This window comes from Molothrus ater, chromosome 5, assembly GCF_012460135.2.
Source record: "Molothrus ater isolate BHLD 08-10-18 breed brown headed cowbird chromosome 5, BPBGC_Mater_1.1, whole genome shotgun sequence".
Lineage (NCBI taxonomy): Eukaryota > Metazoa > Chordata > Aves > Passeriformes > Icteridae > Molothrus > Molothrus ater.
This window is the reverse complement of record NC_050482.2, coordinates 42,144,477-42,158,328: the sequence shown is the minus strand read 5'-3', so window position 1 is coordinate 42,158,328 and position 13,852 is coordinate 42,144,477. Positions and strand designations below refer to the sequence as shown.

Sequence of the window (13,852 nt, the reverse complement as noted above, 5' to 3'; positions counted from 1 at the left end):
CTCGATACTCGCTATTTTAGGTGCAAGTATCTGAGTTATTCACAGACAAGTGATTTCAAGGTGTGGTCAACAGATTCCTGTGAGCACTTCTTTAAAAGCAGCACTTAAATATTCTTTTGTATGATGAACAGCTGCACACCATATATTTGTTCCTGTCAGCTGCTTGTAAATAACATTTTTCAAAACACATTCCCCTCCCCCCCCCGCCGTTATTACCATGCAAGCAATTGTTGTGCTAACATTAAGAATGATAAGCAGTGAATAAAAGGCCTGTGCAAGGAAGCCCTTTACCCATTTAAGATCTCTCCCACAGAGATTATTATTACATCTTACAGCTGGATTACTGCCTGAGGCAGAAAGTTGAGCACGTACAGAAAGGATTAAGTTTAAATGGTAGAATTGTTAAGGAATAATTCCACATCATGAAATAAGACAAAACATGAAGAGTAAGAGTTAGATTTAATGATCAGTGAAAATTATGAGTGAACTCATCTCTTACACTTCTTTTCTTTCTGAGAATTAAGGAAAACATCAGGTTTAGGTAATTGGTAGCATATTTGAACAAAAATATATGCATTGCATAAGGATAAAAGCAATACTGAAATTTTAAAGATTTTTGTTTCGTGTAAGAAATTAAAATGATGCACTAGTGAAAAAGTGTAAATGGGAATATTTTAGTAGTCAAAATAAATATTTAATAAAAACCACACACCCAAGACAAAGTATCAAAACAATAGAACTTAGTATTTGAAAGGACACTACCTACATTGTCTTGTGTTAAACATGACTAAATTCAGTGGTTTAATTATCACACTGCATTGAGCAAACATTGCTTATATTAGTGTCATAAAAAGTCATGAGAATAGAAATACTGTTGCAATGACAGAAATAGTAAAACCAGATTACTATACAAGGAAGAATTTACTACACCAAGGTGTCAATCCACAGCCATTGATACAAAGTCAACAAAATGGACTACTGCATAGCATACTGGTTACTGTACCAAAGTGCATTTATCAGCATTCAATGAACTGGGGAAGAAACCACCCTTCATAATATAGTTTTTAAAAACAATCAGATGATTGACAGTTGAAGAAACCCCACACATTTCCTTTAAAATAAAAAAGCAGAGTCTAAAGATCTTAAGAGCACCGTAAGACTTCTTACCAGGCAAAAGAGTACAAACCATTAGCATCGTAAATAAAGAACATCTAAAAGTTAATAATATCATTCCATATTTAGAATGCAACTGAAAATTTTAGTGTGTTGTTGCATCCTCCTGTACTACATCCAGTGGCATTTTGATGAATTTGTTAAGTTCTGGAAACAAATAATGCAAAGAAAAACTGTTTTTCTTGTACAGCACAGGTCTAGAAAAATTTCAGCTGATGTTTAAACTGAAATGTAGATAATGAGAATACAAACAGATTTGTTGGGGGAAAGGAGGAGTGTCTGGCTTATCCCAATAATTCACCATTCAATTCTTCCACTGAATCACTGAAAGTAGCATTACTTAATATCCTTGACTACCAACGACTTTTATGAGTGCTATTTTCTCATTATTAAGGATTCTGCACGAAGATTTTTCTCAACCCTTTATCCTTTAATTCCCACCCATGCCTCCATCATATTTAAAAGTTGTGGTTTTCTCACATAGAGCATTGTAATGCCTTTTGCTGCTTGATAAGTGATATGCAGTCAACATTATTTCTATTTTCAAAGCACTGAGAACACTTTCCATTAATTATTTTTAATTATTAATTTGTGAGTTGGCTCACAAATTAATAATTAAAAACAGTATTCTCCCCTTATTCTTTTGTGACATGGTAAAGACTATTCACCATTTAATATACGCTCAATTTCTTCTAGTCTTTTCAATGCAGCAACTCTCTTTTTCTCAATGTCTTTGATTTCTTTTGTAGATTTTTTGGGAGTCTCTTTGTCCACACTGCTTTTCTCTGTTGGTTTCTTGTTTTTTGAGTGCTCTTTATTATCAACTGTTGATTGGGTGGTTGTCTTCTCACTTTTTGCTTCTTTCAAATTCTGAAATGAGTTTTTTTTTGCTTCTGTAGCTGCAGTCCCATCTGATGGAAGTGATGACTGTTCCATAGCACCAAGTGATGCAATTTTACTTCTAACTATGTTTAGATGACGCTGAATATACTCTTCATGAGGTGCCAGTGCTAGTGTTTCAACCAGACATTTTTCTGCCTTTATTAAATCCTTTTCCTCAAAATAAACCACACAAAGATTATGTTTTCCTTGTACATTTTTGGGATCCAATTCCAAAATTTTTTCAAAACACATTTTTGCTCCAACAATATCCTTCTTTTGGTTCATAAGGATATCACCTTTCAAAATCAGACCTTTGGTATGATCAGGGTAGTATCTCAGTAGGTCTTCCAAGACAGGCAAAGCCATCAATTCTTTTCCTGTCTGAGAATAAAGCAGGGCCAAATTGAACAAAGCACTTCGGAAGTTGGGTTGTAACCTTATAGCTTTCTTCATCCACGCCTCTGCTTCCATGTCTTTTTTATCATCCATTGCCAGCATACCCAAATTGAAGTATCCATTTGAATCCTGCGGTTCTTCTTTCACATAATGTAGCAGTCTTTGCTTAGCTTCAGGTCTAAGTCGAGCATCACCTAAGTGACAGAAAATGCATTTAATTCTCAAGATATTTCCTGAAACATTTATTCTGAAGGATTTTTAGACTGTAAAATGCAGTCCTTATACAAATTAAAATGCAACTGTAGAAGTGAAAGGGTTTAAAAGCTATTTTTCATCATAGCTGTGTAACAGCAAAAACAAATGTTATCTACCTTCTTTATAGAATGAAACTATATACAGTTGACTTCTAGCCAAATTCAGCATCATTACTCTATTAGCTGTTGAATGATATTTATGTTTGGCATAACAGATACAAAAGGTGTCTCTACAAGCTTAAGAGAAATTATTTTCATGCACAGTTGAGCAAATGGAATGCAGAACAGACATCAGTTCTGACAAACCAGCTCTTACAGAGGCAAACTTTGAGTGGAAGATCTCATTTTATTAAAGATAGATTGAAAGAGTTTAGAGAGCACATAGAGGGACTTCTAATGTAGCCAGGCTAAGATATCTTCTAACACCAAAACAATAAAATCTGTAACCCCTATACTTTAATTTGCATCAAAATTTAAGAAAGATCTAGTAAAACAATTTTATCTGACAATACCAGGATTAGCTAGACATGCTTGTGGTCTGTGCTATTTTACTGAATAGTACAGTGAATGTATTTTAGTAACAAATTCCAGACAAAGACTTACTGAAGGACAGGGGAGCTGTTTTAATCTGCCCTCTTTCACCTCCTGAAACAATATTGCACCTTCTAGTATGAAAAAGTGAATGCTAAATAGTTAATACTTCTGCTTGTTTGAAGCTGCTTGTACTTCTACAGAAAAGGAACAAGGCATGTCTTGAACTACCTAATTTACAATGTGATAAGGGATGGAAAATTATTAAGTGTCTTCAGCTTCAATCAACTCTGTTTTATCTTTCTTAGGGGCAGTTTACCATTTTAACAAAAGGGAAAGCAGCTCACCTGCCAAATACTCTCTGCAACAGCCTTAATTCACTAAGGACTCACCCTTATCCACAGAGCTATACAGATGAAAAAACAAACTCATGAAAATCCAACTGAATTCATCCTAATTAGCAGTATTACAGAAAAACCTATGAAAACATTCCTATTTGTAGAGCAGGATTTAAGCCCAGAGATGTAAGCTAGATTTTTGAGTCAATAATTAAATCAATCACTATAAATGCAAACCAGGTATTAAATGTACTTTACTAACTACTATCTTTAAAGTTGATAGGTATTCTTTTGAAGATGTTTGAGTAACACTATTCTTTATATGTGTAAGATATATTGTAAAATATATTGCTTGTATTAAAGATGCTGATCAGCTAAGGTGTATGTACACTTTGCACAAATCCCATACACTAAAAAATAACAAAGCTATAATAAATAGCTTCTTTTTTGATGATGCTATGTACTTCTCCTTTCCAAAAACGAAAGAGTTAATAAAAAATTAAACAGTGTGGTTCCTATAAATGCAAACATGCAATAAGCACAGAAGGGACAATTAACATACCAGATTCCTGCATTAGCAGCGCTGAGTTGAATAACGCCAGTTTATGTGTTGGGTTGAGTTCTAGAGCTCGGTTGAAATTCTTCAGGGCTTCTGTTGGATCTTTCAGTTCAATGTAAACAATTGCCAAGTTGTACCACAGGTCTGCATTGGTTCTGTCTAGTTCTAGAGCTCTAAGGTAAGCTTCCTTAGCCTTCAGAGGTTTGTTCATTTTTAGAAGTAATTCTCCCCTGTTGAAGAACCATACTTTTCTTGTTACCCGTATAAGAATTGACAGGTTTTTTTTTAAAGTTTGTCTTCCTATAGACAGTAGGCATCAGATGACAGTGTTTTTTTATTTAGTTTTAAGCACAAAACAATACAAGACCTTATTTTACATTCTATTCCTAAAGCTTTCAGTTCTCAAAAACTTGTATACAACAAATGCATAAGCAGGACAAGAACAAAAAGGGTGATCAAAAAGGAACTGATCAAGGGTGCCTGATTTGGCTCTGTAATTACACTGCAAAGCTATAGTTCAGGCATCCTTCAAAATCCCAGTGGGAATCACAACGAACAAAACAGTGGACAGAAGCCTCAATACCCACATCCACATTACTATTAACTAAAATGCAATAATGTCAACTAAATAGTTACGACTTGCATTTTCTGGACCATCTTTAACAAGAAAGTATAAAGAAAGCTCCATGATTCACACTAACCAAAAGCTTTTTAGTTCAAAACTAAACTATGAGGTTAGAAATTAGAGTTAGAGATTCATAAAGAAATCTAATGGAAGTGTCTTTCTATACAATGTTTGACTACAGAATCTACATGGAAATATGCCATTTGAAGGAGGAATTTAAAAGAACAGACTTGTAATGAATAATTGATTATCATCCCAAATCCTCATCTTCTCACTTGGAAACGAAACAATTTCAGAAGCTAATTGAACTGTACAAACTGAATAGTGTTCATAGTACTACAAATACAAACAAGTTTACTCAAGAATATGTATCTCTAAAATTAGAAAATATACCTGCTGATGTAAGCCTGCTTGAAATCCGGCCTCATACTAATTGCTTGTCGATACAACTGATCCGCTTCTTCGAGGCGAGATTCGTTTGCTCGAATTAAGTTTGCAAGATTGATATAAACATTTAAATGGTTAGGAGCTACTCTTGCTGCATACTTTTTCCCTGGAATAATCTGTCAAAGACAATATATTACCAAACACAGATGAGGAGAAATATGAAAGATGATCAGTATAGAACTCCTTTTCACTCTGCCACATTTGTTTTAGGGTACTACTGGACAGTATTGTGTAGGCTCTTGATAATGACAAAGAACAGTAATTCTTTCCCAGAAAAATCATATCAAAAATAAATAGAATATTATCTATGTTTTCATAGAAATAAAGAATAAAAAACTTGTACAATATTGAAGTTCTGCTGCTACTTAATTTGGTTCATGAAGAAAGCCATTTGAAACCAAACAGACCTTGAAAAACTTTCCCCAGTCAGATGAAGATGTTTCCTAAAGCATAAACTGAGATTCTGTCAGGCATTTTAATTCCTTTTTATGACCATTCAGCCTAAGAAAAGTGTAAGTAAGATTTTACAGCCAATGATTTGCCAGCTGATAGAGAAAATGAAAAGTAGTGAGGAGAGATGAAAATCCTATGACATTGCAACTGCTGTACTGTTTATACGTTATCCATTTAGAATCTTCCCACTGTTTCACAGAAACAGTATTTCACAGACTTCTAAATGCCATGTTCTATTCAACGGGCTGCTCATTTCTGTTACCAGTTTCATTTTCACCACAGCCTTTATTACCTTCACAAATTCTTCAAAATACTATTATCTTTTACTCTAAACAGCCTGAACAAGTAAAATTTCCTAGGTATAAATATAATTTAACAAATAGAAAAGGTAACAAAACACATGCTTATAAAAGCATATTCAGGCCAAATTTTTTTGTTGCTGCTGTGGCTACCTTCTCCAACCTTCAATGCTGTATTTAAGCCTTCTCTGAAGGGCTCAAAAACTCAGTCATCATCATTGTATTAGCTGTGAGTGAAAATAAACCAATTGTTACTAGAAACTGTAGGTTTTGGCTGCTGCTTTCTTTTACAACCACAATTTCAGAAAAAAACCCCAGACTCCAAAACACAACACAGTATTATATAAAGTAAATTAAAACATTTATAGCAGAGTTCCAAGTTAGCATTTTTTAACAGCCATGAGTATACAGCCTATTTTTTCATAGATAGCTTTTAAAAGAACACTGATAAACTTTAAAGTAGACAGCCACACAAAGCAAGAGGAAAAAACCCAAAAATTGTATCAGAAATAGAGGTACTGTGCTGCAGAGGTAGATGAAGTCCCTAATTACCTGTGGCATCAATGATTTCGCAATCATATATGATTCTTCAGCTTCTTTTGTTTTGTTTAGGTTCTTGTAAGTTCTTCCTACATTCATGTGGGCACCAATATCATCTTAATAAAGAAAAGAATGAAATTTAAAATATTTCCATGCACTTAGTATCATGAAATTAAACACTTCTTGTACAGAGTAGTGTGAAATACAGATGTTTCTGATGAAACATCTCCATCACTAAAAGAAGAAAGCAATTCTATCAGTTTTCATCTTAATTATGAAGCTACTAATTTAACCAGGAACTGGTTAATGAAGGATTGTAAAATTAAAACTGTAAAAAGTTTAAGGTCCTATCATACTTCCCTGTATCTAATTTCTTGCTATAATAGAGGCATATAAATTGAAGGTTATTTATTAATCTTCTAAAAGGAAAGATTGTCCAGTAATACCTAGAACTTTTGTAACAATATGTAAAATGGATCAAATGTGCATTTTATTATTATCTAGATTTTTCATTTTCTTACACACTTCCTTAGTTTTGAGTAAAAAAAATAAAGCCATATTTATACTCCATTAGGAAATCACAGTTCAAGTTAATTCATAAAGAATGTCATACAAGAAATAGTTTTGAAAGTATTTGCAGCTTTTTATAGACAGAAATCTCTTCTGGAGGACTTTTTTAGTTTATTTTCAAAACCCCTGGATCAATTAACTTATTACATGACTTTGTTTGATTTTGAAGTTCAGTTGAAGCACGACAGTCCATTGAGAAGCTGTTAGTGTAAGCTAAAGTATACTGAAATACCAGGAGTGAAGAGATGGCAATTAGTTAAAGCTTTACCTGGTTGCACTTGTGTGGCCTGTATGAAAAACTGCAGAGCTCTTTCAAAATTTTTTTCGTTTTCTAATGCATGCCCCACATTGTTCCATAGTTTTGCATTGTTCTTATTCACCTAAACCCAGAAAAAGATACCAAAGCATAAGGTATTAAGTTGAAATTACTTAACAATTGAGTTTCTCTTAACAATATCTTAAGACATAAAAATGTATTGCAAATGACAGATTTCATCAAACCTCTATATGCAAAGAATAACAGAACACTACATACAGAATGATTACATTGATATCTTGTTGTGCAACAACAATTTGTTTTAGTTATTTGCTCTTAGAAATACCAATCATCTTAAAATTCATTTTAACTGTTATGGGATATTTTGCAAATTGCCTTATTGTGCTGTATGAACTTAGAAGAAATAATTCTATGCCTCAAACTTTTTGAACTGAAACATAATCCAGCTTTCATCCAGACAAGAGAATGAATTCAACTGCTTTGACAGAAGAAAAATTATCATCTATTTTCTGCATATGAAATTCTATGTGTGCATCACACTTCCTTTAAAGCATTCCCAAAAGCAACTAATTAGATGTCAATACTCTCAATATAGAAATTAATGTGCTGAAACAGGCATAATTTTTGTCAATTTTTATCATGTTCCACTGCAGTTTCTTAAGAACAGCAACAAGAACTTCCCATTAGCCTTTCCAAACAGAATACAGTACCTTTAAAGCAGACATAAACAAAGTGTACTCCGACTCCCAATCCCAGTTTCTATGCAGTGTTTTTAAGGCATGAGTGAACAGTACCGCAGCCAAACAAACCCAAGAAATTTTTCTTAGTACACTATTAAATAAAACAAACAAAGACTTGTTGTAAGCACATCAGCAATTCTAATTTTTATTAGAATAAGTATATCATATGCTAAAAGGCAAACAAAGGACCACATTTGTGATCAGCACACTCCAGAGTTTGAAAGGAAATATGTTCAATCTATAATTAATTTTGTTTACCTGCTTTTGTTGTTATGCTCATGCAAGTTCCTTAATAAGAACAAGTCCAATTTACACAACACAATAGAATTTTTATAGAATGTTCACAAAAATTTTACTTCTCTTAAAACTTATCTGTAATTTAGGACAATACATATGATGCCAAAAAGTGAGGTTCTCCAAAACACTATTTTTAACAAAATGTTAAAAAATGAAAAAAGCAACTAAAAAATCCTCTCATAGTTTTGTTTCACATCAGACAATTCCACACATATTCTTTACTTCACACATTGCAAATCTTTCCCACACTGCAGAACACACCTTAATGGAGAGGTCTGTGGAGACTACCCAGTCTTCCATAAGCAAATGTAATCCTAGTGCTACTGGAATATCTAAGTAGGAGAAAGGTTTAGTGTTTTTCTAGCAATTTTATTTATAAAGCTGCAAACTGGGGCAAAGGTCACGCTCTGTGACAAGCTTGTCAGGAACAACCTTCATTTTGTGCAGTTTATTTTTCTGGAGTTGAAATATGACAGATCTAAAACATACACATTAACATGTTGATCATTTTGTTTCTGGATTCTAATTCCTTCCCACAATTATGAATCCTATTTGTTTTTAAAAAAATCTCATTCTGGAGTGGACATGCAGGTGTTCACCCTTAACCACTATTTCTCACATTTGACTTATGGAACAGTTGTTCACTCTGCTACCTATTTCACAAGAGTTTACTAAAAACTGCAAGTTTTTTTCCCCATCCACTTCTAAGATAAACAAAATGCATGTTTTGTCTACCATGTTTGGTTTTAAAAATACTAAAAAAGGGAAACTGTAAAATTAAGAGAGTAATTCTAAAATACTACCAAAGTGATCAATAAGAACTGTCATATACAGTAATCTGTAAACCCATCAGGCTTATAGGAATTCTTCTTTCCACATATTTCTAAAGCAAGGAACCTTTTCTTTCTCATTTTAGAGAACTGATTTCCAATATTTTTGTAGTAAATGACACTAGCTGCCTAATTTTTCTCCCCAGCCATTCTCTCCTGGTTCCTTTCTTTCTTTCACATCACTTCTATTTTTACTGCCTTGTAGTGGGATTTGTGAGAAATCCACACTCCCACAATATATCACTAATTTCTCATTATCCAGTGCTGTCAGCTTCAGCAGCACCAGTTAGTGTAAATTTTACTGCAAGGCCTCATCTCTAACAATAGCAGACAACATAGACTGCAAATTTCTGCCTTTCCATTTGTCTGAACTGGCATTAGGTTACCACTGGGCAAAGGGTAAAGCATCAGTGGGAGGTATGTCCAAGTCAAGGCAAAAGATATCAGAAAACACAAAAGTGTGTACAAAACATGATTTTAGAGCACAATTTTTAAGGAGAAATTGTTAACCAAAGAATTGTTTTGTTTAAAAAGTACTGAATGGCTCTGATATCCATTCCTAGCATGACATTTCTGAAAATTTAATTTTTTACTGATTAAATTTTCAGCAACTTTAATTGGCTGACTCACATGCACTGTATAAACTTCACTCAGTAATCAACTTTGAATAAAGTTAAACCAGTTTTGATTTACACTCATCAATTATTTTCATAGAAGATAACCATATTTATGGCTATGCAAGCTTTCCCATTAGGGCTTTTATCAGTATGAATTTATTTACCTTTTATTTGATAATTTCTTCCATCCATGTGCTACTAAAATGCAGAATCCCATGCTAGGAACATATAACACTCGCTCTGCTACTACAAATCCAACAGGAAAAAACAGGTTTGACGCAGGAATGAATGGTAGCACTATTAAGCAGAGAGCCTAGAAAGGAAATACAAACAACATTAGTAATCAAGATATTGGCAGAGACAAGCTGTACCCAAGAAACAAGTTAAAAATTACAAAAATAATCCCATAAAACCAGACATAAATAGTAGATATTCGGTCTTTTTTTAATATTCAGATCTGTTTCACATTGAATATAGCAAGTAGGAACATGCAAATTATTCTATTCCTTACTTAAGGGCTTGGAAGTATATTTGCTTTACTATACTGCAAAAAGAGGACAAATAAACAGATTACTTAAATTCAAAACAATTTTAGTAAGAGTTCCAGATACAGAAACAAGACAGCATAAAAGCTTGGACATTATCTGACAATTAAAAATTTGTATCAGCTTATTTGAGGCATAAAGCAGCTATTTTTACAGTACAATAGAGTCTGTTGTGTGTTTCTGTAAGAAATGTGAATAACAAAACCAGAATCAGTCACTGAATAAGCAGCAGTTTTTGGACAGAGTGCTAAGAGTACCCCAATGTATCTGAAATTACAATGAATTTAAGAACTGCACAATTGTAGTTCTTAGGTTGGGGATTCACTTCTTATCAAAAATTGTGTTTATTAAGAGACAAAGAAATCCATCTGTTGCAAAGAAAGTGGACATGACCAGTTGCTTTAAGTCCTGAATGACTGTTAAGTAGCAGATTTCCAAACTCTGGTTCCAGAAAAGACATGAATAATGATTTCAAAATATCTTGCCTTCAAGTTACCAAAAAAAACCCCATAAAAACAAACCTACAGAAATGGAATTTTTCTTTGAAGAAAGAGGAATTTTCTAGAAACTTTCAGTACAACTGGCCACCTAGAGTTAAGCATGACATTAACTGCCTCTTCCATGCTAAAACAGTTAAATAATCCAGTTTGAAAATCAACCCAGGATTACATATATAAAAATGCAACACTGATTTAAAACTTTAAGATTTTATCTCATATTTCAAGGATATTTCAAGAATATGCACATGGATCATTAACACAGCCCAGCTGCTGATCCATAGCATTTCATTAAGCTCCATGAAAACAAAAACACAACAGAGCCTTGCAACATACAGAATGCATTGATTACTTGGGGGATATTAATGGCTTACTGAAAGGGAGTAATAGGCTTTGGCCTATCATATAGTTTCATTTTGTAGCACATAACCATTAATATTTAATATAAAATATTGCATTCCCATTTCCTATGAAATTTCCTCCCAGGCACTTCAATGCTGAAGAAAATCAGCATAATATTGAAATTTATATACACAGCATAGGTATAGATTAAAGGAAAACAACTTGCATTAAACCAGGACTATACTGTGTCAGGTGACATTGAGGCTTGCATGCCGGAGTGAATGACCTCAGAATATCCTTCCTATAAAACCCACTTGAAATAATAAAAACACATATAAAAATACCACCCTCAAACAAAACCTAGCTGACTTACACCAATGTATGCTAAAAAACCCATTAACCCTTTCCTCTTGTGAACTTCACCAGGTAGGGAATAAACAGATGCAGGGAAATAAACAGCCTTAATATTCAGGAGCTGTCCTATAAAAAAAGTGAACCACACCCGACACACATTTTTCCTGCCAACAGTGCAGTGGAGAAAAACTTATGCCTCAGCTTATATAAGGAGGAAAATGCAACTACTCTGCATATCTGAAGTGCTGGGCACTTATTTTCCAAGCATGTTACCTTGCACATTTACTATATAAATAATTTCTTCTCTTCATACACAGTTTCCAAATTCAAGACAAGAAATTTCATCAGCAATACTAGATACCATTTTCACTGGTCTTCTAGGGAAATATATTGCCTTGCTCCAGTGACAAGACAAGAAGAAAACATATGAGTCAGAACTATAATGCTAGGTCTTTTAGAAGTGCATCAAAATTTGCCAGCTGCTTAGCAAAGAACTACTTAAATCTTAGGTTATGCATAAATATTTCCACCCATCTGAAACTTTGTTTGCTGATTAACATACTAAAAAATGCATTATTTCTGAAGCAGACTAAGATAAATGCACGCAATTTATTTGTATGCATAACTTCATCACTGAACTAATAAAAAAGTATGGTATCAGGTTATCATTCACCTTGCAAAAATTTGCAATGGAATCAATAATTGATGACTGTTTTTTTTTTTTTTTCAAAAATACCAGCTCATTTGATCCTTCCCATTTCTTCCAAAATATTATTTTCTGTTAATCCATCTCAGTTTTAAGATTATATATAATACTGAACAGACACAGGAACTGATCTTACAGCTTGACAAAATTAGTTTTTCATAATATGAAAACAACTTATAGAAGAAAAACAAAACAACAATAACATAAGTGGAAACTTATTCCTAAATGCAAAAATATGTCCTTTCTTTTACACCTATGAGAAAGAAAATCAAATCTTTTGCTAAATACATATCATGACTACTGACATTTAAACAAAGTAGACAGCTTGCAGGATGAAAATGCATTCTGGTCCTTGAAACATTTAAATTCTATTGAAAGCCACCATGTGCCAGTTGAGCTCTGAATATCTGAGAAAGGCTGCAATACAGTTTACAAATACATAACAAGGGGCATATTTATTCTCATCTCTAACAGAATCACATACTTAACTGCAATTTAGCAGTTTTGTCACCAGACAATTTTCCTCTTATGTGTTCATTCTAGCCTAAAAGGCTAGATACACATAGTATCTCTGGGTCACAGCAGATTACACATGTGACGATACAACCTGAGCCACTTGCTCTTAACAAAAGGACAAAACCAGGGCATCATTCATACCATCAATACTGTCTTGGAGGAATCTCCGGGGTATCGGAGACTGAAGACCATTAAAGATCCCAGAAAGCAAAAGAAGGTAAGGGTGGCAATATTTCTAACATCTAACAAAGACTCCACAAGAGGAATAGTTCCCATTGTCCAGTCACAGCATAATTCTGAGGGATTGAGAAGAAGCCAAGCATTTACAGGGAGGAGGTAGTTGAAAGTCAGCTGTCTTGCTGGGGATGGACTAACAGCAGCTGGGTTATCAAACCTACAGCAAAAGAAAGGAGAAAAAGGAGCTTTTAATGAAGAAAGATATGATCTTGATTCACTTTGTGGTAAACTTTAGAGTCATAGCTAGAATTACTAATTACAGACATAAAATATCCTACTCTTCCTGCATTTGTCAGGTGTGAAACCATGCACAGTGATTCACTGAAGAGAGGGACAGAGCCTCCTCCATGTTTATGAAACTGTTTTGGGATATAATCAACATAAGTTTGAAGAAACAGAATGATTTACACCTCAAGTTGAGTTCAGTGGTCCTTGTTCATGTTTTTAATAGTTTGTCTCAATTTTTCAGGGACAGTTCTAGATTCTTGTGTTTCTACATTGCTCAAGCTTAAGAAAAATTAGTCTTTCAGTTCTAACGTCATTCATATACATCTTCAAGTAGTCTATCTGAAGACAACCATGGTTTCTGCATAGTACACACATAAAATGTAAAATATATTCTGTATGTAGAAGAGGAAAAATTTAAGAGGTTTGGAAAATTCAGACAAGGTTCAAATAAAGAGACAATAAAAATATTTAAGCAATAAGACATGTAATTTCTGAATTATTAAGATGAACTATCAACTGTAAACTTTTTTAAATGGCAAAATAATGCACAAAAAATGCAATATTGTACAGACACTGAATAATAATATTGAAACAGGTGA

General features: G+C 33.6%; 1 protein-coding gene across 4 annotated transcripts in view; it reads right to left on the bottom strand.

The window, feature by feature from the left end:
• Window positions 1-442: 442 nt before the first annotated feature.
• The window catches only part of TMTC3 (transmembrane O-mannosyltransferase targeting cadherins 3), a 29,643-nt gene continuing 16,233 nt past the window's right edge, over window positions 443-13,852 (bottom strand). For all 4 annotated transcript variants that reach the window (XM_036400730.2, XM_036400731.2, XM_036400732.2 and 1 more), the window contains 8 exons: window positions 12,930-13,182; window positions 9,993-10,141; window positions 8,055-8,175; window positions 7,336-7,447; window positions 6,510-6,613; window positions 5,152-5,321; window positions 4,137-4,363; window positions 443-2,645 (listed from right to left, as the gene is read on the bottom strand). In XM_036400730.2, the coding sequence (XP_036256623.1) occupies window positions 1,834-2,645; window positions 4,137-4,363; window positions 5,152-5,321; window positions 6,510-6,613; window positions 7,336-7,447; window positions 8,055-8,175; window positions 9,993-10,141; window positions 12,930-13,182 (1,948 nt within the window). In that variant the 3' untranslated portion in view covers window positions 443-1,833. The remainder of the gene's footprint in view (window positions 2,646-4,136; window positions 4,364-5,151; window positions 5,322-6,509; window positions 6,614-7,335; window positions 7,448-8,054; window positions 8,176-9,992; window positions 10,142-12,929; window positions 13,183-13,852) is intronic.